General features: G+C 56.1%; 1 protein-coding gene across 1 annotated transcript in view; it reads left to right on the forward strand.

Annotated features, from left to right (window-relative positions):
- RET (ret proto-oncogene) overlaps positions 1-27,990 on the forward strand; it is a 53,292-nt gene that overhangs the window by 12,358 nt on the left and 12,944 nt on the right. The window contains exons 2-12 of the mRNA XM_054503928.1: positions 11,075-11,338; positions 12,970-13,257; positions 15,540-15,781; positions 16,962-17,157; positions 19,592-19,791; positions 21,767-22,025; positions 22,669-22,794; positions 23,418-23,528; positions 24,121-24,240; positions 25,039-25,295; positions 27,152-27,299. Of these exons, the coding sequence (XP_054359903.1) occupies positions 11,075-11,338; positions 12,970-13,257; positions 15,540-15,781; positions 16,962-17,157; positions 19,592-19,791; positions 21,767-22,025; positions 22,669-22,794; positions 23,418-23,528; positions 24,121-24,240; positions 25,039-25,295; positions 27,152-27,299 (2,211 nt within the window). The remainder of the gene's footprint in view (positions 1-11,074; positions 11,339-12,969; positions 13,258-15,539; positions 15,782-16,961; positions 17,158-19,591; positions 19,792-21,766; positions 22,026-22,668; positions 22,795-23,417; positions 23,529-24,120; positions 24,241-25,038; positions 25,296-27,151; positions 27,300-27,990) is intronic.

The raw sequence follows: 27,990 nt of genomic DNA on the forward strand, positions 1-27,990 counted from the left end.
CATCCTCCCCATGAGCCCAGGGCAATGTGTGACCAGCAAGCCATTAGCATGTGCGTGTCCATCTGTCCTGCCTGGCCTGTGGGCTGCCAGGATAGCCGCTCCTTTTGCTGCCCGAGGAAGTACTCAGGACCCAGTTACTGTCACCTCTCCCAAGGCGTGCAGGTGGCGTAGGGAGTGCATGTCCGTTCTTTCTGTAGGACACACCTCAGGACCCCAGGGGACATTGTCAAGAGGCAGAACCAGGGTGCTCCTGCTGTGTACCAGGGCCGACAGCATTGTGTCGGGGAGCCCGCCCCCACGTACAAGGACATGCCACACACTGGGAGGCATGGAGCACATGTGGCCTGTCCCACCTGCTAACAGGCGGGCCAGCGGGGCCCTCCTCTGGCTCATAGGCAGGGCATCTGGAGGAAGCCGTCCCTGCCAAGAGCAGGTTGAGTGTGTGGGCACTGTCTGTCAGCCTCATACTCTTGTTATCATCAGACAAGAACCCTGAGAGTTAAGGGAGGCAAAGGCCAGCAAGGTCAGGACTTGGGGCAGAGATCGGGGCTGGGACAGGAGCTTGTTCAGGACAGTGGGCAGGACTCCCACAGGTGGAGAGGACAGGGATGGCCATGCACCTGGGAGCCCTGGGCCAGGCTGAGCGAGCGAGCACCAGGGCCCGGAGTGAGGGGCTGATGGCAGGGGCATGCAGGCAGCTGCACATACCAGGCTCTGTGTATGAAAGGGAAACTGGACATGTGTGAGTAGGCCCAGGCCTGGCAAATGGCTCAGAGAGACACCTGTGAACAGCTGTGTGTGGTGGCTGCCCTGGGCAGGGGTGAGGCTGAGAGGCCACTGAACCTCCTGAGTCAGAGGTGATGAGAGCCACCCCCAGGTGCAGGGAAGACACAGGGAGTTGAGGAAGAGAGCAGGACACCAGGCAGGGTGCACTTAATTGTCACTTGGAAACCAGTGTCCGGGAGGCTCTTAGGTTGGCACCTGGCTCGTGTGAGGAGGAGGCGTGGCAAAGGGAAGGGCTCTGTGACAGAAGGCAGCTGAGACTGGGCCGCCTCTGGGCGCTGCCTCCTCTGCTGAGGCCTCAGATGGGTCCCTGCCTTGCTCAGGGCTGTGTGCTCCATGCTAAGCCTTGTCCTCCTGAGGGCTCAGGCACAACCAGGTGACTCTCAAGCCAGGGCCACATGCGTGCACCATGGGCCCCGCCTACATCCAAAAGCAAAATTGTATTCTGCAACTGTGTTGGTATAAGACAAACACAATCCAGGCCACTTTATTATTATTTATTCCTTATTATATTTACTTCATCCTTTTGATTTTAAAATTAATTAAAACAAAAACATTTTTTGCGCACCCAGGCACATGCAGCAGTGGTGCCAGTCAGGAGCAGAGGTTCCTCCTCTGCAAGCTCCTGGCCCCATGGGACCCTGGCACCGAGGGCTGGCCCTAGTGGTCCAGCCCTTGTGAGCCCTCACACCTGCCTAGAGATGGTGTGCTCCCTAGCCAGTCAGGGCGCTCTCATGCCTGGATGCCGTGGTCTCATGAGTGGACAGCAGCTGAAGTGGGAACTGCAGCAGAAACTGGCCGTGTCCAGGTGTGTACCTGCCCCAGGCAGGTGGCCAGGGCAGCAGGGCGATGCCAGATGGGGCCAAAAATTTCATGCTTCTGTTTAACCTTGGTTCTAGCTGAAGATTTAGCTGTGTACACATCTTTAAAACTGGTATCCCCCTATAAAAACCAGATGCACAGGCAGCCGAAGAAAGAATGGATGAATTGGGCTACATCAAAATGTAAAATTTCTATGAACCAAGGCCACAATCAGAAGAGTGAAAACACAGCCCATGGAATGGGAGAAAAACTTGTAATTCATAGATCTGATCAGTGTTAATCCAGAATCTGTAGAGAACTCCTCACACTCAACAACAGCAACAAAAAAACCTGATTCCAAAATGAGCACAGGGGGCCGGGCGTGGTGGCTCACTCCTGTAATCCTAGCACTTTGGGAGGCTCACGCAGGCAGATCACTTGAGGTCAGGAGTTCGAAAGCAGCCTGGCCAACATGGTGAAACCTTGTCTCTACTAAAAATACAAAAAAATTAGCCAAGTGTGGTGGCAGGTGGCTGTAATCCCAGCTACTTGGGAGGCTGAGGCAGGAGAGTCGCTTGAACTCAGGAGACAGAGGTTGCAGTTAGCTGAGATCGTGCCACTGCACTCCAGCCTGGGTGACAGAGTGAGACTCCATACAAAAAAAAAAAAAAACCCAACAACAACAACAACAAAAATGAGCACAGGGCCTGGATGGACATTTCTCCGAATAAGATTTACAGATAGCCCCAAGAAGCACATGAAAAGATTCTCAGCATTGCCACTCATTAGAGAAATACAAATCAAAATCACAGTGTGATACCACCTCACACCCATTTGGATGTCTGCTATCAAAAAAAAAGAAAAAAAAGGAACCAGTGTTGGTGAGGATGTGAAGAAACTGAACCCTTGCGCACTGCTGGAAGGTAAATAGTGCAGCTGCTGTGGAGAACAGCAGGAAGGCTCCTCAAAGGTTAAACCTAGAGCTGACTTCGGCTCCAGCACCTCCACTCTGGATACATACAGGAAAGGAAGCAGGAAGCAGTCAGGATACATTTGTATGTCCCCATTTTCAGCAGCATTATTCATAGTAACCACAAAGAGGAAGTTACCCAAGTGTCCATTGACCAATGAATGGATAAGCAAAATATAATACAGACATACAATGGAATATTACTTGGCTTTAAAAAGGAAAAAAATTTTGCCGCATCCTACGCCATGGATGAACCTCGAGGGCATTATGTCACAGAAAGACAAGCACTGTATGATTCCACTTATATGAGGTCCCTGCAGTTGTCAAATTCGTAGAGACAGTAGAATGGAGGATTCCAGGAACTGGGAGAGGAGAGGAGGGGGAGTAATTGTCTCATGGGTACAGAATTTCAGTTTTACAGGATAAAAAGGGTGCTGTGGAAGGATGGTTTGCACGGCAGTGTGAATGCACTTAATGCCACTGAATTGTACACTTAAAAATTTTAAGATGATAAAGTTCATGTGTATTTTACCACAATTTAAAGTAACTTTTTTAAAACTAGAATCTCTCTTTATATACACCTCCAAATTTGTTATTTATAGTAGAGCCTCCCTTGATCCGTGTTTTTTTCCTAAAAGCGAAGTTAGATTATAGTCCCAGGCAAAAGCAACCTCCAGCTGGGACAGAGCCCAGGACCCAGGTCTGTGCAGCATGCTGCAGGTGGTCCTACCCGAGCAAGTCTGGCTGGCAGCTTCAGTGCCCAGGGCTCCTCAGGCACCGATAGATCATTTCCTGAGCTGAAAAGGAGTGGTTTTGTCCTCAGCCTCAGGCTTGTTTGCTCAGCACAGTGGCTGGCCCCACAAGGCTACTGGTGCACTAGTGGGCACTGCATGTGTGCACAGGGCACATCCACACAGCTCTGTCCTGCCACTGACAGCCTGCCTGTGGCTCCAGTGCCCGTGAGACCATGTCACAGTATCTCCCCATCCCCTTACCCCCTTCCCCTTCCCAAATTCTGACCATTTCCCAAATGTGCCCAGCCCTTTTCACACTCCTGTTTATGAAACCATTGTACTGACTTGTTGATTCATTGATTCATTCATTGGTTCATGAATTTATTCATTCAGCTCACAGCAAGTGAGTTGGCAGATGTGGCAGGAAGGTAGGCACCCTGTAAGAGTGAGGAGGAAGTGAGTTGGAGGGCAGAGGGGGCCCTAGGAGCCCTGATGAGGAGCTATGTTTTATTCTGCAAGCAGCGGACAGTTAACACAGGGCTCCGCAGAGGGTGCCATGATTCAGTGGACCCTGGCTCCTCTGTGCAAGATTGCCTGTCCTGCCCAGCATGTGGTCCAGGGTTGGACAGGGGTGGCAGAGGGGACTCGGGAGGTGGGTGAGGGGTGAAAGAGAAAGGGATCTGGGGACTGAGGTGTGTAACCTGAGCAGTGAGGTGGGGCCATGCCGTGACAAGATGGGGAAGAGTTAGGGACAATTTGGGATGAGGAGGGGCCAAACTGAGGCAAAGGAGTGGAGGGAGCAAGGGATGGAGATGCCCAGGCTGCTGATCAGCATGCTGCACACCAGCATAGAGACGGGATTAACAACCCAGGGCCTGGATATGGCGGCGAGTGAGCCACTGTCACCACCTGGAGGGCAGGGTGCAGAGGAGGAAACCAGCCGAGGGGGTGAGCAGCCTCGGTAGCATCCCAGCGATGCTGGACAGCACCAAAGACAGAGGAGGTCCTGGGAGCAGCTGGGAGAAAGTGGGTTACCCAGGAGGGGCTGGCTTGAGCATGGGCCCTCAGCAGCAGCAGTGAGACTGAAAGACGGGAGCCAGACCTTATGTAGAGTGGAGGAAAATAGCTGTCCACATGGAATTCTCCACCCAGCAAAAATGGGCCTTCCATGAATGACGTCAAAAAATGAGGCAAGAAGAAGGCCAAGCACAGGCTCCTGCTGGTGGGGGTGGGACACAGTGGCAGGTGGGGAGGCGGGAGGAGCAGCAGTGTGGCCAAGCATCCAGTTCAGCAGGGCCATGGGCTCCTGGGTGTTTGTTCAGCATAAATGTTCTGTGAAATGTATTCGTTGTACATGTCAAATATTTGACTGTAGTAAGAGAAAACATGAGTGGGAAATGGGAGGGAAGCGGTGGGGGGGTGGGGGTGGGGTAACAGGTCACATCCTGAGAGGCTAACAGTGCTCAGCATGGGGCTGGAGGGACCCCCATAGGGACAGCTGGCCTGGGGAGGCGGGGACCGCCTCTTTCCACCCCCAGCCCCCAGGGAGGAGCCCTGGGGCCTGTTTCCCATTCCCAGGAAGATGATTGCATTAGGAAATCGTCTCTTAAGGAGATTCTGCTGGGCCATAATAAAGCTGTCATCTGCATCGTCTGCCACCCATCAAGGGCAGGCGTGGGGCTGGTGTCGCATGAGGGGTTCTGCAGGAAGGGCCTGCTCTACACACATGCCATGCGCTGCTTCTAATTCATGCAGTTTTTGGATCATATCGTTGTTATTGTTTTCTTTTTTGGAAGTCCCAAATTTCGGCCCTTGTGCTCCCATCCTAGGGAAGTTTTTCATCGTCTGGAGCTCCATTTGTGTTTCTGTGGCACGGTCACCATGCCATGGCAAGGGTGACCTCACAGTGCCCCATCAGAGCTGCCGGGTGGTCGGCAGTGGGGGAGTGGGAGACCAAGGGCCACAGTCAGGAGCCTGTGGAGAGCTGGTGAGCCCCCGCCTCCACAGACAGGGCCAGGCCACGCTTAGTATGTGTGTACCAAGGGTGCGGGAAAATGTGTGTGCTTGTGTGTGAAAGCGGGTGTATACCAGTATGAGCGAATACATGTGCTTGTTAGAGCCATATTGGCAGTGTGAGAATGTGTGAGCATATGGGAGAACAAGTGTATAACAGTGTGTGCCCCCGTGGTGTGTAATGGTATGCACCTGAGAGAATGAGTGTGTGTGAGAGAAGGAATGCATGTGTGCAATGTGTCCGCCTGAGTCTGACCAGGAGATAGCCCCACGTGGTCCCTGAGACAGGAGCAGTAACATCAGAGGCACTAAGCTGTGATGAAAGAGGGATGAATGGGGGTGGGGAGAGCTCTGTGGGGCACCCTTGGCTGCAGGTGGGCACCAGGGAAGGAACCCCTTCCCAGCTGGGGTCAGAGCCTGAGGGAGGAGCTGGATGCTAGGCTGGGGCTGCTGTGCAGGCTCAGGTCTGGTAGGAACTATCCCCAGGGCACGGGAGCTGAGGCTGGAGGCTGCAGGAAGCTGATGGCTAGGCTCAGGTGTGGGCTGCATCAGTGCCGAGGGATTGCATGCTTTGGGTATGCGCTAGGGTGGAGCACATAGCACACCCTGTCTCGTGGACTGCCCGGGCAGCAGGACCTAGAAAAGGCAAGTGTAACAACCGGAGACAGGAGCAACCCCTGGCCTGTCCTAGCATCCCTCCAAAGCCCTCCACCGATGAAGCTTGGCCTTGTGCTGCCTGCAAAGTAGCGTGCTGCCTGCAAAGTAGCTTGCTCCAGGCCCGTCTGGGCATGAGAACGTGCACACCTGGACGGAGTGTGTGGATTGACAAGGTGTGTGCGCGTGCACATGTGGGACGAGGGGGCTCAGGACTGGTCCCCCCTGCATGCAAAGATGAATAAATTAAACAGCCCAGCCAACTGTGGAGCATTGGAAATAGTCTAGCACTTCACTCTGTCGAACACTAGGGCCGACTCTTTCCTGCTGAGGTGGGCAGGGTGAGAGCAGATGGGGTCTTGGGTGGGCGTGCCTCCATCTCTTTTTCTGTCTCCTGCATGCCTTGTGCATGCACACATATACACACGCTCATGACACACACTACACAGGCCTTGAAGGTTTCTGAGGGCTCTCTGAATGTGAGCAGCAACTTGGGTCTTTGGCAAGTGTGCTGTGAGCAAGCAGGACCTTCCCCCACCCCATCCTGCATGGTGCCGGGGCACAGCCAGCCTGAGGAACCAGAACCACGGTGGGGGGGTCATTGAGGGTTGATGCGGGAACCCTCTTGGTTTCTCAGAAAAGCAACACAGCCATTTGCACCGTCGGTGGGTGTGGTGTGTGCCAGGCCACCGCTGTGCTGCAGAAGTACAGGGTGGGCCCAGCCCTGGCAACCAAAGCTGTCCAGGCAGACACCTCTGTGCTAGGTGTGGGGGAGGATTCTGTCACCACATGGCATTTGGGCCTTGAAGGCATGGGGTGGGAAAAGCTTTGTAAGCCCTGCTGGTGACCTTCCCATGGTGCCAGGAGTGGCTGTCACCAGAGATGGGTCTCGACCCACGGGCCTGTGGACAGGCAGCCCTTCTAGGCAGAAAGGCGGCAGCAGGATGGGAAGCCAACCAGCAGGGCCCTGGGCCTCCTGGCAGGCTCAGCACCTGCTGGCGCCTGACTTCCACCATCACTTTCTTAGCTGTTATCCTAACCCCCAAGACACAAAGCCTCACAGCGTGTCCAGCTATTTCACTTGGTCAGGCTTCTCGCCACCCAGCCTCACTGTTCTTATCTGTGAAATGGGCAGTGAAGGGATCTGCACCCAGTGGCTGAGTCTGCAGTGAGAGCCTCATGATGATACACCCCTGTGCAGAGATGCACGCCAGGCTGCACCTGCACTGGCCGTTCCTCCTCTCCTTAGCATGCCTCCCCCACTTCGAAGCTGGGGAAACTGAGGCCCAGAGGAGGCCAGTGTTCTGCAGAGTCTGCACAGCCCGGTGGTGCCTGATGCCAGCAGCTTTTTCCCGGCTCTTCCCCGTGGCTGACCCACCACGATTGGCTGCATCATTTGTGGGCCCCTTGTTCTAGAATTATGAAGAATTTCAAGACTGTAGCAAAGAGCATTAAACCAAGCGTGAGACCTCTGAGCAGGGCCCACTGGGACTGCCCAGGCTGCACTCCGCTGAGGCAGGTCCTGCATCCACCTCCTTCATTCTCCCACCTTGGACCATGTGTTTTTCCATCTAGAAGTGTCTGTGACAAGCGGGAACCTTAAGACAGCTGTGCCCAGCTGCAGAGACCACCTGGGAGGCATTTTAAGTGCATTTAAGTCTGTTTCTGCTTGCAATCATTGCCTGACCCACAGATCCCTTTTGGCAGCAGGGAGACCAATTGGGATTGGGCCCCCCACGATCCTGTCGGGGTGGGTTCTGCCAGATGGGAGCAGGGGCCCGTTCTCCCCTGCACATGTGGGCTTTGTGGTGGGGGCTTTGGGAAGCCCAGGCCTGTCCTACCTCTAGTCCCTGGACCACTAAAGGTGCTTGCACATCATGGAGGCCCCAGAGGAGCACCTGTGGGATTCCCAGACTGGATCTGCTCCTGCGACAGATGGGGTGCCAGGGCCCCGCCCACTCTTCTGCAGCCTGGGCATCACCGGAGCCACCCCATGGCCACCCAAGGGCAAATGGTTCTTATTGAGAAGACCGGGGCCAGAGGTGTGTGTCCCAGAGAAAACTAGACCCAGCTGAGCTGCATTGCCTCTCCCTACCTGAGCTCAGTCAACCCCTAGCATCCCCTCTGGGGTAAGAACATGGACCCTGCCGCCTGCGTGGATAGCCCAGACATAGGACGCCACATGGGATTGGAAGGGGGCTCATCGGGGCCAGGGCATCTGGACCCTCCTCCCCCTGTGAAGCCACTGTGAGTTACAATCTCTCACCCTCTGTCGCCAGAAATGCAGCACCCCCCTCCCACCCCGAGGGCACTGTCATGGGAGCAGTGTTCCTGATGTGCAGTGAGCACTTCAAGAGAAGCCTTCTCCTGTTCTATTTTCCCACTGTGGGACTCCAGACATCTCACCTGTTCTCTTCCAGGCTCCACTTGGCACTTGATTGTTTCCCCCAGATGTGTCCCGGAGGAGCCCAGCGGCCCTGGGGGCGTTCTCAACTGCTCCTGTAGGCCCTGCCCTCCGGACCCCTCAGCGACCTCAAGCAGCAACCGTCTGGGTGGGAGCAAACTGATCGAAAAGAGAGATCGATTACATACAAGTGCAGTATTCCTAACGTCTGCTTTGGATGTTGGTATTGTTTGGGCATTCTAGAGTCTATTTGCAGGTTCTTAATGGATTTTAAGCATTTTTTGCCTATTTATCCATCTTTTTAAAAATTCATACTATTTTTTATTGTGGAAAAATATACACAAAAATGATTTACAATGTAACTGTCTTTAAGTATACATTTCAGGGACATTAAGTACATTCACATTGTTGTACAACCATCACCACCTCTGTCCCTGAACTTTTCATCTTCCCAAACTTAAACTCTGTCCCTATCAAACACTAACTCCCCTTCCTGTCTCCCCCGAGCCCTAGCAATCACCATCCTATGTTCTGTGTCTGTGAATTTGACTACTCTAGGGATCTCACATAAGTGGAATCATGCAGTGTTCATCCTTTTGCAATGGGCTTATTTCACTTAGCATAATGTGCTCAAGAGTTATCAGTATTATAACCTGTGTCAGGATTTCCGTCCTTTTTTTTTTTTGGGACAGGTCTTGCTCTGTTGTCCAGGCTGGAGTGCAATGGCACAATCTCGGCTCACTACAACCTCCGCCTCGTGGGTTCAAGCCATTCTCCTGGCTTAGCCTCTCAAGTAGCTGAGATTATAGGCGCCCGCCATCATGCCCAGCTAATTTTTGTATTTTTAGTAGAGACGGGGTTTCACCATGTTGGCTAGGCTGATCTTAAACTTCCGACCTCAAGTGATCCGCCCACCTAGGCCTCCGAAAATATTAGGATTACAGGTGTGAGCCACTGCGCCCGGCCAGATTTCCCTCCTTTCTAAGACTGAATATTCCATTGTATGTATAGACCACGTTTTGTTCTTCCATTCATCCATTGATGGCCACTGGGGTTGCTTCCACCTTTTATCTATCGTGAATAGTGCTGTTGTGAACATGGGTGTGGAAATATCTATTTGAGACTTGGCTTTCAATTCTTTTGCGTATGTACCCAGAAGTGGGATTGGTAGATCATATGGTAATTCAATTTTTAAGTTTTTGGGAACTACCTTCTTGTGTTTCATGATAACTGTATATTATTTTCCATTCTCACCGACAATCTACATGAGTTCCAAAAACTATTTTAAAAGCTTTCCCCGTGGGAAATGTTGGCCACACACAGTCAGCAGCGTAGTGCACTGCGCCCCTGCTTGGGGTCACTCGGCCACAGCCGAGGCCAACATCCTGCCTCCTTCGAGGAAGGAGGCAGGATGCCTCTGTCCTCTGTCCACAGCGGACATGTATGACTCTGTCCACAGCGCCCTCAGTGATTCGTTTTTCAGTTATTTAGGTAAAAATTACATAGATAGGCTGGGCACAGTGGCTCATACCTGTAATCCCAGCACTTTGGGAGGCCGAGGCGGGCAGATCACCTGAGGTTGAGAGTTCGAGACCAGCCTGACCAACATGGAGAAACCCCGTCTCTACTAAGAAAATACAAAATTAGCTGGGCATGGTGGTGCATGCCTGTAATCCCAGCTACTGGGGAGGCTGAGGCAGGAGAATCGCTTGAACCCGGGAGGTGGAAGTTGTGGTGAGCCAAGATTGCACCATTGCATTCCAGCCTGGGCAACAAGAGCAAACTCCATCTCAAAAATAAATAAATAAATAAAAACTACATAGATAAGATGCACGGACCTTAGCTGTACAATACTGACAAACGAATATGCCCACGTGATCTGCACCCCTCTCAGGATATGGGACCTTCATATTCCCCAGAATGTGCCCTGTGGCCCTTCCCAATCTGTCCACCTCCCCCACAACCCCGCCCGCCACAGGCAGCCAGTCTGATCCATTGCCTAATATCTGTCCAGAGTCGTGCCATGTGCGCTCTCCTCTGCCTGGCTTCCTCACCTTGGCATGGTTTGTGTGTGTGACCCATCCAGGTGTTTGCGTGTATACATAGTTCATCCTTTTTCATTGCTGGGCAGGATTCTGTGGCATCGCTGGACCACGGTCTGCCTGTCCATCCACCTGCTGAAGGGCCTCTAGGCTCTTGGCTTCTGTGAATCATCCTTCCATTTCCAACTATGGCATTTGATAGATGTATGTTTTCACTTTTCTTGGATGAATGGAGTGGAATTGCAGGGTCATATGGCAGGCGTATGTTTAGATAAAGATTTATGACTTTCCTATAAAGTGCTTTCTTCATTTTTTGGCAACTATTGCCTGCCCCGCGTGGCTGGCAGTGTCTCCTGCCCTTGAACACTCTGGCTGTGGGTGACCTGTTGAGAAGTCTGTATGGTTCAGGTGCCCTTCCGGCTTGGACGATTGAGAATACGCTTGTCGCTGAGGATACTGCTTCCCCTGTTTCCTTTTCTTTTTCTATTTTAAAGCAGTTCTTCTCTAGCCCGTGTGTAACTATACAAATAATTGAGTGTTCATGTTCTCAGGAACAGAGATGAAAAACTCCTGCTAAGATCGGAATTTTAAATTAATGATTTTTTTTTTTTTTTTTTGTCCTTGAAGAAGCCTTATCCTCACCATCCCTCACTCACTTCCCTACTTCCCACAGTGGCATTGGGCCTCTACTTCTCGAGGGATGCTTACTGGGAGAAGCTGTATGTGGACCAGCCGGCCGGCACACCCTTGCTGTACGTCCATGCCCTGCGGGACACCCCTGAGGAGGTGCCCAGCTTCCACCTGGGCCAGCATCTCTACGGCACGTACCGCACACGGCTGCATGAGAACAACTGGATCTGCATCCAGGAGGACACCGGCCTCCTCTACCTTAACCGGAGCCTGGACCACAACTCCTGGGAGAAGCTCAGTGTCCGCAGTAAGGGAGCCGCCCCAACACCCACCCCGTGCCCCACCCCACCCCTTCCTCAAGCCGCCCTCATCACAGCCGCTGACACTTAGGCTCGGGGTAGCTTCCCCACCACACCTGGTGTGGAAGGCGTCAGGGGTTAAATGAGGCTGGCTTGCCTCTGTGTCTAGCCTGGAGAGAAGCCAGGACAAGCTTCAGGGCTGCGTGAGGCTGTAGGAGTTTGGAGACACACGGGAATCATCCGGGTACACTATTCTGCCAGACCCGAATCCCTCTTCCAGTGGGGCTAAAAAGGATTAGGAGGTTTCGAGAGAGGGAGTAAGTGGGGCTGGAAAAATTCCAAGGTTTTGATTTAGCAAATGACCTGCAACTCTCTGGAGAAGGGGCAGTTCCCAAGGAAAGCCTGACTTCTTATCGGTAGCTGGCTGCCCTTGTACCTGGCAGGGACTTGGGCCTGTCCCAGGTGTCCAGGGAGGAAAGAGGAGCAGTCACAGCCAGAGTCACGGCCACATGTGACATTGGTAATGGGAGGGGTGGGGGGAAGCAGAGCCCCTGTGACAGGAAACAGTGATGCTGCACCTGGTAGCTCCCATCCCTAGCATCCCTCCAGGGCCACGGCTCGCACAGCCCTCACAACCACCCTGAGCCCTGTCTGCTGGTGAGAGGCAAGCCTCAGGCTGTGAATGCAGAGCAGGCATCCCTGCCCTACCCAGGCAGAGTGACTGGCCTATCTGCCAGGGACAGCCAGGGTGCAGGGGAGGGAGGGGGCTTGGGTGGGCAGCTCCCTCTGGCGCAGCCCAGGCAGTTCCTGGAGGAGGCAGCATCTGAGGTGGGTCATGGTTCTACGCACTTAGTTGCTGCCCTCTTCATCCTGAGCCTCCAGGGTGGAGCTTGAGGAATGGGAGTCCCTGGGTGGGGGCCAGTGTGGAATTTGCCCTGGGCCTGGATTTCCTAGGAGGCCTAAGCCCTCCAAGGTGGGGAGAGGCTTCATGCACAGCCAGTTCCTGTCGAGGAAGAAACCACAGGGTAATTTAACAGGGAGAGTTTGTGTAAAGAATTAATTACAACAGGTGATTGGAGCAATGAGGGACAGGCTAGCAAAAAGCAAAGAGAATGCCAGAGAATATGGGAAGAGCAGCTCTGAGGAGCAGCTGCCCACCTAGGGCTGAGATGGAGGCTGGGAAAGCCCTCGCAGCCCAGCTGAAATGGCTATGGTGCATCGGTGATGGAACTTGCCGGAAATGCCCCCTCTAGGCGTTGGGGAAGTATGTCTGCGGCCACTCCAAACCTCCTGAGGAGGGTGTGGCGGGGGGGGTGCTGGTCACCCCTTACTGGAGAAGTTGCCACCATCAGAGTTGGGGAGCCTTAGACCCAGTGCTCAGCACACCTCCCTGAGGAAGGGGCCTCTAAGCCGAGAACTGAATGATGAGAGCTAGGCCTGTGGGGCCCTGGTGCTCTGGGCCGCAGGGCTGCGCAGCAGAGGTAAGGAGGTGGCAGGCGGAGCTGGAACACCAGTCTGAGCCTTATGGACCTTGATGGGGACCAGGGTTTACACCAGCCCTGGAGCTCGTGCCTCCTCCCCATTCCCGACTGCCTGGCAGGGTGGCCGATACCCCCACAGACCTGACTTCTCTCTGCAGACCGCGGCTTTCCCCTGCTCACCGTCTACCTCAAGGTCTTCCTGTCACCCACATCCCTTCGTGAGAGCGAGTGCCAGTGGCCAGGCTGTGCCCGCGTGTACTTCTCCTTCTTCAACACCTCCTTTCCAGCCTGCAGCTCCCTCAAGCCCCAGGAGCTCTGCTTCCCAGAGACAAGGCCCTCCTTCCGCATTCGGGAGAACCGACCCCCAGGCACCTTCCACCAGTTTCGCCTGCTGCCTGTACAGTACTTGTGCCCCAACATCAGCGTGGCCTACAGGCTCCTGGAGGGTGAGTGCCGACCTTGTGGGGCCGCCCCGCAGTGCCTGCTACTGCTGGGCTTGCTCTGCGAGCCCTTGACACAAGCCATCTGGTTTATTCTTCACCTCCATGCCATCAGTTCATTCAATATTCCAGAAGTACCTCTTACACGCCTGCCAGGGGCCAGGTACTGTTCTAGGAGCTAAGGATATAACAATGAACACAACAGGTTGGAATCTTGCCTGCCTGCAGCTTTCATTCTTGTGGGGCAGACAGAGCGTCTGAGCATGCCAAGGAAATCAGGTGGCTTCTGGAAGGAGCTAGCTGGGGAGGAAACTGGGAAGAGGGAAACGCGGAGGAGGAGGGGAACAGACGAGGAGACCTCCATTCCTCCATCGTAAATTCGGTGGTCAGGGTGGGGGCTAGCAGAGCAAAGGTGGGAGGGTGCCGGGTAGGCAGGCCTAGCCCCTTGGAGGGCACCACAGTGTGACCCTCGTGTGCCTGGAGTGCTGATGGGGCAGAATAGTTCCTGGGGCAGGGGGCAGGTCTGGGAGAGGCTTGCAGGGCTTTCTCTGGAGGAACATGGGGAGCTATGGAAGACTTTGGAGGGAGGGAATGCTGGCAGGACCTGACTTAGTTTTAAAAGGATTAGTCAGACTACTGTGTTAGGAATGGTTTGGGGTGGGAAGGTTCAGGGGCGAAGCTGGGAGACAATCAGAAGGCTACAGGAGAAACCTCTGAACAGGAGGATGGGGGATGTGATGCTGGGATACGGGTGGAAGCCGAGGAATGGCGAGAAGCAGGCAGCTGCAGCCAGTCAGGGGGTGGGATGAGCTGGATCCCAGTGGAGAGGGGAGAAGGCAACTGACCAGGTGCAGGGAGGCCCCATTTGACCATCTGAAAGTCAGGAAGTGGGGCTCAACCAGGTCACAGAGGCTGCACCGCTGGCAAGTGTGTCCTAAATTCACACTAATTTTATCACACAAACACGGCAAGAATATTAAAATCTCAGTAAAGGAAAAAAAGCCATCATTCATGCTTCCCCAGATTCCTTTCATTCTCTGGGGCAGGGATAGATGTCTTTGAACCAGATGGTTGATGGAGCACTTGGTTTTTTGCATGCTGCCCTTTTTCACTAAAAAATATGTAATTAAATTTAGTTTAGTGGGGGGTTTTTTGTAATCACACTCAACAGAGGAAAGCATTATATGATAAGCATTTCCCACATACGTAATTCATGCGCAAGGCATGGTTCTGCCTGGGAGGCTTGTGGAGTTTGCCCCCGCCTCCTTGGGGTGGGTTGTGGAGTCTTCAGCGGTGACCTTCCGCCTTCAGCATGCCCCCTTTTCTGGATTATTTCTGGAGGACGGATCCGAGGTCAGGCTCGTTGAAGAGTGTGTTGTGGTTCCTGGCCCAGCTTCAGGGGCGACGTAGTCTAGCGCAAGCTGCCGTGCAGGGCAGGGAGCATGCGCTTTTGTCTCGACATCCGGCCTTCAGAGGATGACCAGCCTGGCGACGCACTGGACAAGGAGGTGTAGAGTGGAGATGCACACTAGGCGGTCGGAAATCATTATGCGTTAATGTCACATCATACCCCAGATGTCCACTGTGTTTGTTTTCAAGTGGTAGAATCGTGGCTTTCTCACGTTCTCTAAAATGAACACATATTGCTTCCATAATTGAAAAAAAAAAAACTAACAGTTTTTAAAAAGCAGCCAAGGTCACCAATATGGTGAAAGGCCGTCCCTACTAAAAATACAAAAATTAGCCGGGCATGGTGGCGGGCGCCTGTAGTCCCAGCTACTCGGGAGGCTGAGGCAGGAGAATCGCCTGAACCCGGGAGTTGGAGGTTGCAGTGAGCCGAGATCGCGCCACTGCACTCCATCCTGGGCAACACAGCGAGGCTCCGTCAAAAAAAAAAAAAAAAAAAGCAGCCAAGGCCAGTAGCTGGCTCTCTAGGGCTGCAGTGCAGCTTGGGCTGAGCCAAAGCCACCCTTCCCCACACAAGGCCACTCCTGATCAAGGCCAGGTGGGCGGAGGGGTGTCCCAGTCCCTACTGGTTGATCAGGGTGCCTGGTCCCGGCTCTTCCCAACCAGCACAAGTGAGGACGCAGCTGCAGCAGGACGTAAGCACAGTCATCGCTGCAAACTCGTGCTCCGAGCGCTGCGCTCCCCTGTGGAGCGGAGGAGGGGAGGCCTGGGGCCGCGGCAGTGTGCGCCCCGCTCTGACCGCAGAGCCCCCTTCCCGAGGAAGGCAGCTGGCCCGGTCCCGGCTGGCGATCACCCGGGGCCCCTGTCTGCTTGGTGCGCAGGTGAGGGTCTGCCCTTCCGCTGCGCCCCGGACAGCCTGGAGGTGAGCACACGCTGGGCCCTGGACCGCGAGCAGCGGGAGAAGTACGAGCTGGTGGCCGTGTGCACCGTGCACGCCGGCGCGCGCGAGGAGGTGGTGATGGTGCCCTTCCCGGTGACCGTGTACGACGAGGACGACTCGGCGCCCACCTTCCCCGCGGGCGTCGACACCGCCAGCGCCGTGGTGGAGTTCAAGCGGAAAGAGGTGCTTGTCCGCGCGTGCTGTGCTCTACCCAGTGTCTGTCTCCGGCCGCAGGTCGTTTCTCGGTCGGTTTAGTGTCCGTGTAGCCACCCAACCGTGTGGCCGACCATTCGCGCTTTCATTTGTCCTTCGTCTCCGTCGGCGCCGTCTGTCCTAGGGGGAGGGGAAGGGGGAGTCCTGCCAGCACCCAGCGGGGTCTTGCCTCGGGAGGCAAGGACCAGGACGAGGCCCGAGGGCTCGCGTCTGGGGCACACTTGTGCCGCTGCAGGCGGGCGCGGCGCGCTGCCCGGACGGGGAGCATCTGCCGGGAGGGCACTCCCTCCCACCAGCAGTTAGCCCCCAACGGGAGGGCCCTTGAGTGACCAGGAGCAGAGCCGGGGATTGGAGAGGGACGGGAAGGCGGATCACCTCCGGCGCCGCCCGCCCCGCCCTTCTCCGGCTCGCGCTGGTGGAGCGCGACCGCCACCTGCTGGGCCTCAGGCCTTCCTGCAGCCGGCCCACCCCTCAGGGGCCGTGGGAGAGTGGGCGTGGGGACTGAGGTAGTGCATTGCCTTGTCCCGCCTTTCTGGGCACACCACGTGCCGGTTTGGCAGGGAAAGGAGGTCTGGCTGAAAGCACACCTTGTGAGTAAAGGCTGTGTGGGCCGCCTTGGGGTGACAGCAGAGGCCTGGTGGGCAAAGCCATCCCAGGTGCCCAGCGGCTTTCCTCACAACCCCCTCCAGCCTGGGGTAGGAGGATGCTTGGAGCAGAGCGCTCTGATGTACACCCGGCCTCGGATCTCGGCTCTGCCATCTGTTCCTGTGTGACCTTGACCTGACCTTCACCCTGTGGGGCCCTGCTTCCTCAGGGGAGAGTGGAGGTGCTCATCCTGCTCTCTGGGGACCTGGATGGGACCTGCCAGCAGGGTGCCTGGGCATCGGCTGTAATTCTCCTTATAAGAGGTCTGCATTGCACCTGTTACACAGGCGAGGCTCAGTGGCTCAGGGAAGGTGACGGCCAGGCTGGCCAGTGACCCCGTGGGAACTTGAACCCAGGTCAGACTGTCCCCAGACCTGGCTCTGACAACACACACCTGGTCCACCTATGGGCTGTGCGGGACGTGCAGCATCCTGAGGTCTCTGGTTTTGGGGGGTCTGAGGGGCCCCTCTCGCCTGCACTGACCAATGCCCTCTGCATCCTGCAGGACACCGTGGTGGCCACGCTGCGTGTCTTCGATGCAGACGTGGTACCTGCATCAGGGGAGCTGGTGAGGCGGTACACAAGCACGCTGCTCCCCGGGGACACCTGGGCCCAGCAGACCTTCCGGGTGGAGCACTGGCCCAACGAGACCTCGGTCCAGGCCAACGGCAGCTTCGTGCGGGCGACCGTACATGACTATAGTAAGAGGGGCTGGTGGCACGGCCTGGCTAGGCCCCCAGGAAATGAGGTGCTCGCTCTTCATGGGCAAGCAGCACCCTACACACATGCACACCTGGCATGGCCCTCTGTGGCCCAAGCCACTTCCCCTCCACTCTCTGCCCAGCACTTCCTGTGTCTCTGCCAGGCCTGCCCTCCAGCCACCAGCAGGGCTTTCACCATGGGTCCTCTCTCCCTGAGCTGCTCCATGGCCGACCCTGGCAGGGCCCCACCACACCCCCGAGCTGACCTCACCGGGGCTCACCACCGACTGCATGTCACCTGAGGCTTTCCTCCAGCCCCTGGCACTCCATCATTGCCCCTAAGGCGTCCCAAATGCTTACAGATTATTGCTCCAGCCCCAGCAGCTCTCTGCTAAACAGGCTGGTGTACAGAAGCAGCCCCGAGCCAGGTCAGGGCTTCTGAACCCATTGTCCTGCCTGACTGCTGACATGCCACCATGCTCACCTGCTTGCAGGGCACCTTTCAGCAGCGGCCTTGCTTCCTGCCTCCCTCCCCCACCTCCTGCTGATTTCCCCTGGGATTGCCTTCCAAATAAACCACCTGCATTTGGGGTCTGTGTCTGGTGGAACCCCAGGCCATGGGTCCTTCACCCCTTTCTGCCTGGCCTGGTCCTGTTCATTCCTCAGTCCTCCCCACCTCACCAAGCCTATGGAGGCCCCACCTGTCAGAGGCGAGACAGCCTCCTATGCCCTGGCACTGAACACCCTATGTGCCAGAGTGCCCCTCCCATCATTGTTTCCACCACATGAGATCCACAGCGGCAGCACGCGGCAGGTACACCGACGGCATGACTTCCAGGGCTTGGCCTGCGGGGTCATTGGGTCTGCTGGAGGTTCCTGCAGTGGAGGGTAGTTCTGCCATGCTCTGGGGGAGCTGTCTGGAGGGCTCTAGTGTGTTCTTCCCAGGGCCTTGGTAATGTAGACCTTTAACCCTCCATATCTCACACACACACACACACCCTGTTACCCAAAAAATGAAACTCTGTAAAACATTTTAAAGAGGTTTATTCTGAGCCAAGATGAGTGACCACAGCCTGGAGAAAACACAAACCCAAGAAGCCTTGAGTAAGTGGTCCCCAGGTCCAAGGTGGTGGAGTTACAGTTTGCTTTTATACATTTTAGGGAGACAGGAGTTACAAGCAAGGACATAAATCAACACATGGAAGGTATACATTGGTTTGGCCCCAAAATGCAGGGTATCTTAAAGCAGGGGCTTACAGGTTAGAAGTAGATGCAGAGATTCTTTAATTTACAGTTGGTTGAAAGAGTTAAGCTTTGCCTAAAGACTTCAGGTCAGTACAAAGGAATGTTAAGGAGTCCTGCTATGTGTCGCCTGATGCTATCTATACAGGGTCAGGATGGAAAGTAAACCACGTTATGCCTGGGTAACTTAAAAAAAAAAAAAAAAAAAGGTTTTTAACAAGATTTTATGGGCCAGGCATAGTGGCTCATGCCTGTAATCCCAGCACTTTAGGGAGACTGAGGCGGGTGGATTGTTTGAGTCCAGGAGTTCGAGACCAGCCTGGGCAACATGGTGAAACCCTGTCTCTACAAAAAAAAAAATACAAAAAATTAGCCAGGCGTGGTGGCACATGCCTGGATTCCAGGAACCTGGGAGGCTGAGGTGGGAGGATGCCTGGAGCCTGGGAGGTCAAGGCTGCAATGAGATGCAACAGAGCAAGACTCTGTCTCAAAAAAGAAACCAATGTTATGGTTTGTAGGGTGTTACTTAACCCTTGCCTGGCATGGTCTTAGGTCCTGTTTATAATTTGGTATCTTACTGCCACAAAGAGTCCGTTCTGTCAGTCTTATGATCACTGTTTTAATGTTAATGCCGGTCAGTTGTGTCCAAACTCCAGAAGGAAGAGGGCCTAATAAGGCAAGTCCACCCTGCCTTCCTGTCATGGCCCAGAATTCCATTTTTAAGGTTTTTCTGGTGTCCCCTTGGCCAAGAGGGGATCTATTCAGTTGGTCCGGGGACTTAAGATTTTAGTTTTAGTTTACAACTCTATACACAAACACCCCATACACACAGGCACAAATACCCTATGCACAGACACCACACACATGCATACTACACACTTACACATACCACACACACGCATACCACACAAGCATATCATACACACAGACACCCCATACAATGCATGCACGTGCACACACACACAGGCTGCCTCAAATTGAGAAGGGTTCCCTGGACTTTCAGTTTAGTAAATCCCAACATTTGAACATTGGTGCTAACTTAGGACCAGCCCCAGGCTTGTCGCATGGCACTGTATGTGTGAAAGTGCGTGTTTGCACCAGTGTGTGCAAGGCTGTGTCTGGGAAGAGGTGTGCTACACATGAGGGAGCAGCCAGAGCAGCTCAGTGGTCATTGTTGTGCCCCTACCTGCAGGGCTGGTTCTCAACCGGAACCTCTCCATCTCGGAGAACCGCACCATGCAGCTGGCCGTGCTGGTCAATGACTCGGACTTCCAGGGCCCAGGAGCGGGTGTCCTCTTGCTCCACTTCAACGTGTCGGTGCTGCCGGTCAGCCTGCACCTGCCCAGTACCTACTCCCTCTCCGTGAGCAGGAGGGCTCGCCGATTTGCCCAGGTGAGCCCATACCTATTGCCTGTCTGGGGAAGACTGAAGGGCCAAGGGACATGGGGGCACAGGGAGGCAGGTGACACTGCCTCTTGGCCCAACCAGCACAGAGTAGACTGGGTGGAGTCCTGAGCCCAGGGCCAGGAGGTACAGCTGGGTGCGCAGAAGAGGCCTGGGAGAGCTCACAGTGGGCAGGGCTGGGGGCTCCTTGGGCCTCTCTTTTTTTCCCCTTTCCATTCTTGGTATCTTTAAAATGTATTTTCAAAAATGCAAGAGCAATGCTGGGTAAATCTACATATGGTGACTTGGAAGAATCTTCCTGGTGGATTGGTGAGAGTGGCTTGCAGAGATGTTGGTCCCACGTGACTCCCTTTGTGCAAAAGCAGATCTTCCCTGACAGGGATCTGCAAGTGTGCAGAGATCACAGTGCTATCCACAGTGGTGCCCTCAGGGGGAGGCAGGAAACGCTTCCACTTTTTACTTTTTGTAACTAGGTTTGCTAGAAAGCGTATATTTATATTTGTCTTTGGAAAATAATGATTAGAAATAAAAGAAATAAAAGTAATAAATATTCATTAAAGAAGATGAGGCATGAGGCATGATCCCTTCTACCCACAGGCGCCACTGTTGCACATCATGGCGTTCTTTCTGGGATGTTTCTCGTAAGCACTTATTAAGTTGACTTGAAACTGCAGCACGCATGTTCTCACATGCCGCTGTCCCTCGCAGAGCAGCCCGTGGCACCTCCTCTTCAGGGGCCATCTGCCGGTTCTTTCGGGTGGTTCTGTGCCCCCAGCAGCTCCTGGCAGCCACCCATGTCCAGCCCATGAGGGAGCCCACCCTTGGACATATCCAAGCTCCCCGACCACCCCCTTGGCCTTTAATGGGAGAGGGATCAGAGACAGAGGGGCAACAAGGCAGAGGGCCCTGGGGGGTCTCATGGGGGGCTGGGGAAGAGCAGGCATTGCTGAAGTTGGGCCACCTGCCCTCTGTCAGGCTCAGGAGCAATGGGGGCCTGAATCCCAGTCCCGCCTCAGCCTCACTGTGGTCTCACCCTTCTCCCCAGTTTGTAAAGCTGTGAATTAGGGACAGGAACCCTGGACAATGTTGAGAGTCACATGAGAATTTGGAAGTGGGCTTTGTAGGGGAAAGTGAGGAGGCCCAGGAGGCTGGTTTTTGCTGTGGTCACATGTGGGCCTGGGAGAGCCCAGTCCTGCTCTGGCCCGCCCTCGTCTCACCATCTGTGGAACTTTTGGTTTCAAGCAACTGCAAGAGTTACCAAGAGGTTGAAAGAATTCAGCTGCCTAACTCCAGGACCTGGCATCCCCAGGAGAGGCCCCTCTTTCCCAGGGGCTCTGGTCAAATTCTCAGAGCCTGGCATCCCCAGGAGAAGAGGCTCCTCTTTCCCAGAGGCTCCAGTCAAAGTCCCAGGGAGGCCCCTTGGTCCTGCATGGGCTGGGACAACCATGCTCCCGAGTCTTGTGGCTGGGGTTCAGTGCTCTGACCAGGGGACACCAGGGCAGGGTGGACCTCCAAACCCTGTGCACTGAGGGAGGAGCGAGGGGTCCCCAGAGCAGTGCTGGGGCAGCTGGGAGCAGGCAGGGAGGAGCCTGGGAGACATTCCGGTGGCCTTGGTGTCTGAGTGAGGGAGGAAAGGGGAGTAAAGTGTTGAGTCAGGGCCTGCCTGGGGCTTTTCCTGCCACCAAACTGAACCTCGAGGCCCTGGGTTTCCTTGACCTCCAGCTCCCAGGAACGGGCAGCTGGTAACATGTGGCCTGAGTGGAGCTGGGCAGGGCAGGGCCGGGGCAGGTGGGTGGGTATGCAGGCTCTGAGGGGATGGAGGACAGGGTGCTCGGGGGGGGCTGCTGTCTCCAGGCCCAGTTGGGGGCTGTTCCAGGACTTAGGCTGTGTGGAAACCTCTACCCTCAGGCCATTGCAGGCCGGTCCAGCTGCCTGGCTAAGGTGTTCCCCTGTGCCCCCCTAGATCGGGAAAGTCTGTGTGGAAAACTGCCAGGTGTTCAGTGGCATCAACGTCCAGTATGAGCTGCATTCCTCCGGCGCCAACTGCAGCATGCTAGGGGTGGTGACCTCAGCCGAAGACACCTCGGGGATCCTGTTTGTGAATGACACCAAGGCCCTGCGGCGGCCCAAGTGTGCCGAACTTCACTACATGGTGGTGGCCACCGACCAGCAGACCTCCAGACAGGCCCAGGCCCAGCTGCTTGTAACGGTGGAGGGGTCACGTGAGTGCCTGCTCCAGGGAGGGATGGGTTGGGGGCCTGGGGGCTTCTGGAGCCTGGGCCTCCTGCCCTTTGAGAAAAACAGTACAGCTGCAAGGCTTAGCTGGGGAGTGGGGAAGGCATAGACCAGCTTCACCCTGAGTGACCCAGCAGTAAATGGTTGCTCCTTCCAGATAACATACAGGACCTTGGTTAAATTTGAATTTTGGGTAAACAACAAGCAGTTTTTTGGTATAGATGTGTTCCATGCAACTTTTGCAGCTTCTTGAAAGACACACCTCCAGGTCCATCCATGCCCTCTTAGGAACATGCTGACACAACTGCCATTCATGCCATTCATTGTGTATCTGAAACGCAGGTCCCACAGGGTGTCCTGGGCATCGTTGGCCGAATCTGGCTGCCCTCACATCCTTCCTCCTGTACTTACCCCAGCCCAGGTGATCCCTGCTTTGTGACCATGATGTCCTGTACCCTGCCCTGTGCCCTGTGCTCCTGGCACTGTCTTTGCTGCCCTGGGTCTGTCACTCTGGTCCCCTTGGGCTCCATCCGTGGGCAGCTCAGCTGGTGCTGTTCCCTGTCCTTGGGCACTAGCTGGACACTGGGCCCAGGCCAGCCCCCTGTGACCCTGCTTGTCTGCCACCTGCAGATGTGGCCGAGGAGGCGGGCTGCCCCCTGTCCTGTGCAGTCAGCAAGAGACGGCCGGAGTGTGAGGAGTGTGGCGGCCTGGGCTCCCCAACAGGCAGATGTGAGTGGAGGCAAGGAGATGGCAAAGGTAGGCTCTGGAAACGCCCGAGGGAGGCCTGCAGGGGTGACGGCACCGGTGGAAACGGGGTCCTGGGGCCTTGCCAGCCTGGGGTGGCTCTCCCTGCTCCAGGTCTGCTTCTGGCACCTCATCCCCCATGTGGCTCTCGATGCCAGCATAGCGGGCAGCAGTGCAGGGCTTGGGAGAGGGCTTGTGAGTACAGTGGTCCCCAGGCCAGATTCACTCTGGACTTGCGAAGGTCTGAACCAAAATTGGGATGTGCTGGGGACAGAATGGCCTTTTCTGGGAGGTCCTCGGCCAGGGGATGTGGTGTGGGCAGGGGACTCATTGTCTGCATCAGCCAGAGGCCAGCCTGGGTGTGCCCACCACCATGAGGGGCCCTCACCATGCAGCCCTGAGAGGGTCCCGGCCTCTTTGCTGTAAGGGCCACCTGTGTGAGGAACCCCCCATACCTCCTCTCCCATAAGCCATGGCTCCCCAGGATGCTTCCGCTGGCAAGGCTCTGTATGTGGTGTTTCCCTACTCAGGCCTCCAATTGCTCCTCCCTAGAGGGGCAGGATCTGCCTAGGAGGTGGTGTGGGCATGTGGCGGGGCTCCCACATGGGTGACAGCCTGCTGTGTGTCCTGTGCAGGGATCACCAGGAACTTCTCCACCTGCTCTCCCAGCACCAAGACCTGCCCCGACGGCCACTGCGATGTTGTGGAGACCCAAGACATCAACATTTGCCCTCAGGACTGCCTCCGTAAGCAGGGTTTAATCAGGGCATGGGAATAGGTAGGAGGTAGTAGGGGAAACCTGGATCCCACAGGCACTTCAGCCAGAGTTGCCAGGGTTGTCAGTTTTATGCATCAAGCTGAGCCTCCTGTGCATTTCAGCGTCACCCTAGCCATGGGGAGGGAGCAGGTGGGGTCAGGGACAGGGGGAAGGCAGGGACCCACAGACTGTCCAGGCCCCTGCTGAGGTCCCAGAAGTCGGCACACACAGATTTCAGAAGCAGAGAATGGTCAGTAAGGACATTGACAGGGAAAGTGCGGCCCTGAGCCAGACAAGGGACACTGCAATGTGCAGGTCAGGCCACCAGGCTCCAGTTTTGGAGGCAGAGTCCTTTGTTCAGATGAAATGTTAGGAGGGGGCCTGGCTTCACCCATGGCTTCAGAAAGGCACTGTGACTGAGCCCTGCCCAGCTAAGCCAAGCTGCTGGGCCCCTGGCCTCCCTGGGCCTATGCTTGTGACATCAGTTGGGGAGGGGGCTCCTTGGGACCCTGCCCTCGAAATATGGGGGCCTAGGGTGGTCAGGCGCCCCAGAAGGCTGAGTGGGCTACGTCTGCCCTCAGGGGGCAGCATTGTCGGGGGCCACGAGCCCGGGGAGCCCCGGGGAATTAAAGCTGGCTATGGCACCTGCAACTGCTTCCCTGAGGAAGAGAAGTGCTTCTGCGAGCCCGAAGACATCCAGGGTGAGTGGGCGGCGGCCGGGACCACCACCACCTCCCAGCCCCATGGAGGCCTCAACAGCACATCTGAGGTCCCAACAAGGGAGGAAATTGCTGGGAGGTGAGTGGGCCCCATGAGACTTCCCTCCCTCCCTCCCTCTGGGCCTCTGTTACTCCACCCAGGAGAGGGGCCAGGGCCCCTGTAAAGTGTCTTCTGGCCGTAAGTTCTATGATGGACAGGCCAGAAAAGCAGTTCTTCCACCAAACAACTTGTCAGCCTGACGAGTCACTGTCCCTGTGACCATGCAGCTGGGACCCACCCAGGAACACATTTCAAGGTCAGCAGGTATGGTGGGTGGCACAGCCACACTGACTACACTCAGGGGTGCTGTTCTGCCTGGGCACAGGGACACGTTTCTGTCATTGAGTTTTCTGGTATTATATAGCCCTACGTCCCTAGCCACTTAGCATTTTCATAAAGAAAATGCCAAAGACATTTGTAACAGAGGAAAATTTTGACCTCCCCTGCCAGCCCTCCAGTGCCAGCTGGTGTAGTGAGCATAGCCTCTGCTGTGTGACCTTGGCAGGCTGCTCAGCCTCTCTGAGCCTCTGTCTCCATCTGTAAGAGGGCAATAGTGGTCTAGGAGGGGGCAGTAAATGGCAGTACCCATGCTCGATGGGGTGTTCTCAGACCTCTACGGCCACTTCCCCGCTGGCGCGGACACGGTGGGCTGGAGAGCCGTGAGGCAGAGCATGCGCAGCCTGTACCCAGTGGTGCCAAGCCTCTGGCGGTGCCGAGCCTCACACCGCCCCCACCCACAGATCCACTGTGCGACGAGCTGTGCCGCACGGTGATCGCGGCCGCCGTCCTCTTCTCCTTCATCGTCTCGGTGCTGCTGTCTGCCTTCTGCATCCACCGCTACCACAAGTTTGCCCACAAGCCACCCATCCCCTCAGCTGAGATGACCTTCCGGAGGCCCGCCCAGGCCTTCCCGGTCAGCTACTCCTCTTCCGGTGCCCGCCGACCCTCACTGGACTCCATGGAGAACCAGGTCTCCGTGGATGCCTTCAAGATCCCGGTGAGGGTCCCCACGGGACAGGGAAGATCCCCTGCCCTCCCCAGCTGCCTTCCAGGGAGGGAGGCCAGCTGGGGAGATGCAGGCCATCCCATGAGGGGCTGCCAACACTGGGCAGACGAGGCCCGTATTCTGCCCCCATTTCCGTAGGGCGCTGTGTGGGGACAGTCTGTGGGGTGGGACTATGATGAGGTGCTGTTCCCATCCAGGTGAGAGGCAGTGGTCAGGGCCGCAGCATCGGGCAGGGGAGCAGCAGTGTGGATGGAGGGGCACTGAAGTCAGAGGGGGGTGCCTCTCTGGGGAGCCTGGCCTGCAGGTCTGCGTGTGCTACTCAGAGCCTCCAGGCTGTGCCGAGTGTCGTGGAGCCTCCTTGTCCCGGCCGGGACTGCTCTGTGGTGCCTCTGCCCTCTTCTGGTGGTGGCCTGCCCCTTCAGTGTCCCTACTAGCACTGTCCAGGGCGCTGGAAGCCAAGCCCAGTTCTGGGAGTAACAGAGGCTCAGAGCCAAGGGTGTGAGTGAACGGTGAGCCACGCAGCTTATGGTGGCGTGAATAGCTCCTCGGCAGGAGCCTCCAGGGAGGAAGCTGAGCACCCAGTGGCCACAGGGCCTGGCAGTTCCCATCTCAGGCTGGGAGGTGGCCTGGGATTCCTTGGAGGGGCCACATCCCACAGTGCAGCTCAGCCTGAGGCCTCGGCCCTGGAGCCTCCGTTCAGGCAACACCCAGTCCTCGGTAAGGGTGTGGGCCAAGGAGGCCTTCCCAGATGTGGCCACTGCTGCTTCCCCGCCAGCTTTCCTAGTTGGTGGTCCCCATCCTGGCCTGGCTGCAGCTTAGCCTCATGGCAGGGCTCTAGGATGAGCCACCAGAGTCCTTCATAAACCCGGCAGGTTTGTGTGAGGCTGCCCAGGAAGGCCACACTGGTCTGGGCTGCTGCTGGTAGAGACCACCATCCTAACCCCAGTCAGCTCCAGAGTCACACTCATCAGCACCAGGTCTTGGACCCGTGACTCAACCTCAATATTTGAGAGGATCAGGTTAATGTCGCCCTCATGTGCTTACTGCAGTCTCTGGAGTGTGGTAAACGGGTTTCCAGTGCCAGCTGTGGAGGTGACAGCAGCAGGGAAGCCATGGCAATGTCGACACTGACCTTGACTGTGGGTTCCCAGGGAACGTGGGGCCAAACCAGGACAGCCCAGGAGCAGGAGACCTGGGGTGACGGATGCCCAGAGCTGGCACATCAAGGGAGGGTTCCTGGATCGTGGCAGGCTTTGGCCTCCCTGGTCGGAGTTCAAGTACTGGGGGCCAGGGTGGGGGTCTGGGAAGGCATCCGGAGCAGTCCCAAGTGGGCCCAATGTGTGGATAGAACTTTGGTGGGAGGGCAGGGTGGTGGTGCCAGCAGGCAGGGTGAGCGGGTGCGTGAGGGCCAGTGGCAGCCCTGGAGGAGCAGTGCTTCCACACTTTGAGGCGGAACATGGTGGCACCTTTCTTTGCAGGGGTGGCTATGTAGAGAAGTTGCCCTGGACACTTCCACTGTAGCCAGAGGTCCTGGGCTGGGCCTGGTGCTCATTTAGTCCTGGGGCAGGGGTCAGGGGAGACAGTAGACCAGGAACCAGAGAGGGTCGGAGTACTGAGTCCAAGCCATGCTGTGACCACATCTGTCATGTAGCAGCTTGCAGGGGCCTGGCTGTGGGGTCCTGCCCTGGGCAGAGACAGGCAGCGTTGCCGCTGGCTCAGATGACAGCCGGTTCTCTGCACATTGGAACTTGTCCATGGGGCCTCCTTTAAGGGTCTTGCCTTCTTCCTCCCCTGTCATCCTCACACTTTTCTCCCCTCTTCTCCCCCTTCCCTCATTTCCGACATAGGAGGATCCAAAGTGGGAATTCCCTCGGAAGAACTTGGTTCTTGGAAAAACTCTAGGAGAAGGCGAATTTGGAAAAGTGGTCAAGGCAACGGCCTTCCGTCTGAAAGGCAGAGCAGGGTACACCACGGTGGCCGTGAAGATGCTGAAAGGTACCTGCCAGGCACAGGCACAGTGCCCCTGGGGTAGTCTCCAGGGCGGGGGGCGGGTGAGGCCCCTCCTGCCCAGCATGGGACCCTGAAAAGCCCCCATTGCTGTTCTAGAGCGGCTGCAGTTGGGGGACCCCTACCATGGGCCACTTGGGCCTACAGAAGCAGAGCGAGGACTTTGCTCTCCCTGGAAGGCTCTAGAGGTGCTGCTGTGCCAGTGCCACTGAAGATCTAAGCTTTAAACATTTAAAAAGCCCTTTGATTTTGAGCTGACAGCTGTCTTCACTCCAGTCTGCCCCATTCATTCCTCTCAGCCCAGTGTCTCCTAGGGTCCTGGTGAAGAGACCACCAGTAAGGACTGGCCCTCAATCTCAAGAGACCCCCATGGGCCTGTCTCGCCTGCATGCCCAGTCATGCCACAAGTTTGGCTCTCGATGGGCACATGCACCTACCCACACAGGCATGCGACTGCACTGAGTGGCCCCCTCTTCTGTGGCCAGGCCCCAGCCCTGTGGACAGCCAGGCTGAATGGCGGTGAGGGAGAGTGGTTGGTGTACATAACAATTATCTGCAGTAGTCGGGGGCTGCACAGCAAAGGGTGCTTCCAGATGCCTACCCAGCCCCAGACTGGGTTCACCTCCAAGGGTGAAAACCCCGGACTCTCCAGGGGCACAGGGAGACCCTTGGATTTCCA

This window comes from Pongo pygmaeus, chromosome 8 (assembly GCF_028885625.2).
Source record: "Pongo pygmaeus isolate AG05252 chromosome 8, NHGRI_mPonPyg2-v2.0_pri, whole genome shotgun sequence".
In the NCBI taxonomy this organism is placed as follows: Eukaryota; Metazoa; Chordata; class Mammalia; order Primates; family Hominidae; genus Pongo; species Pongo pygmaeus.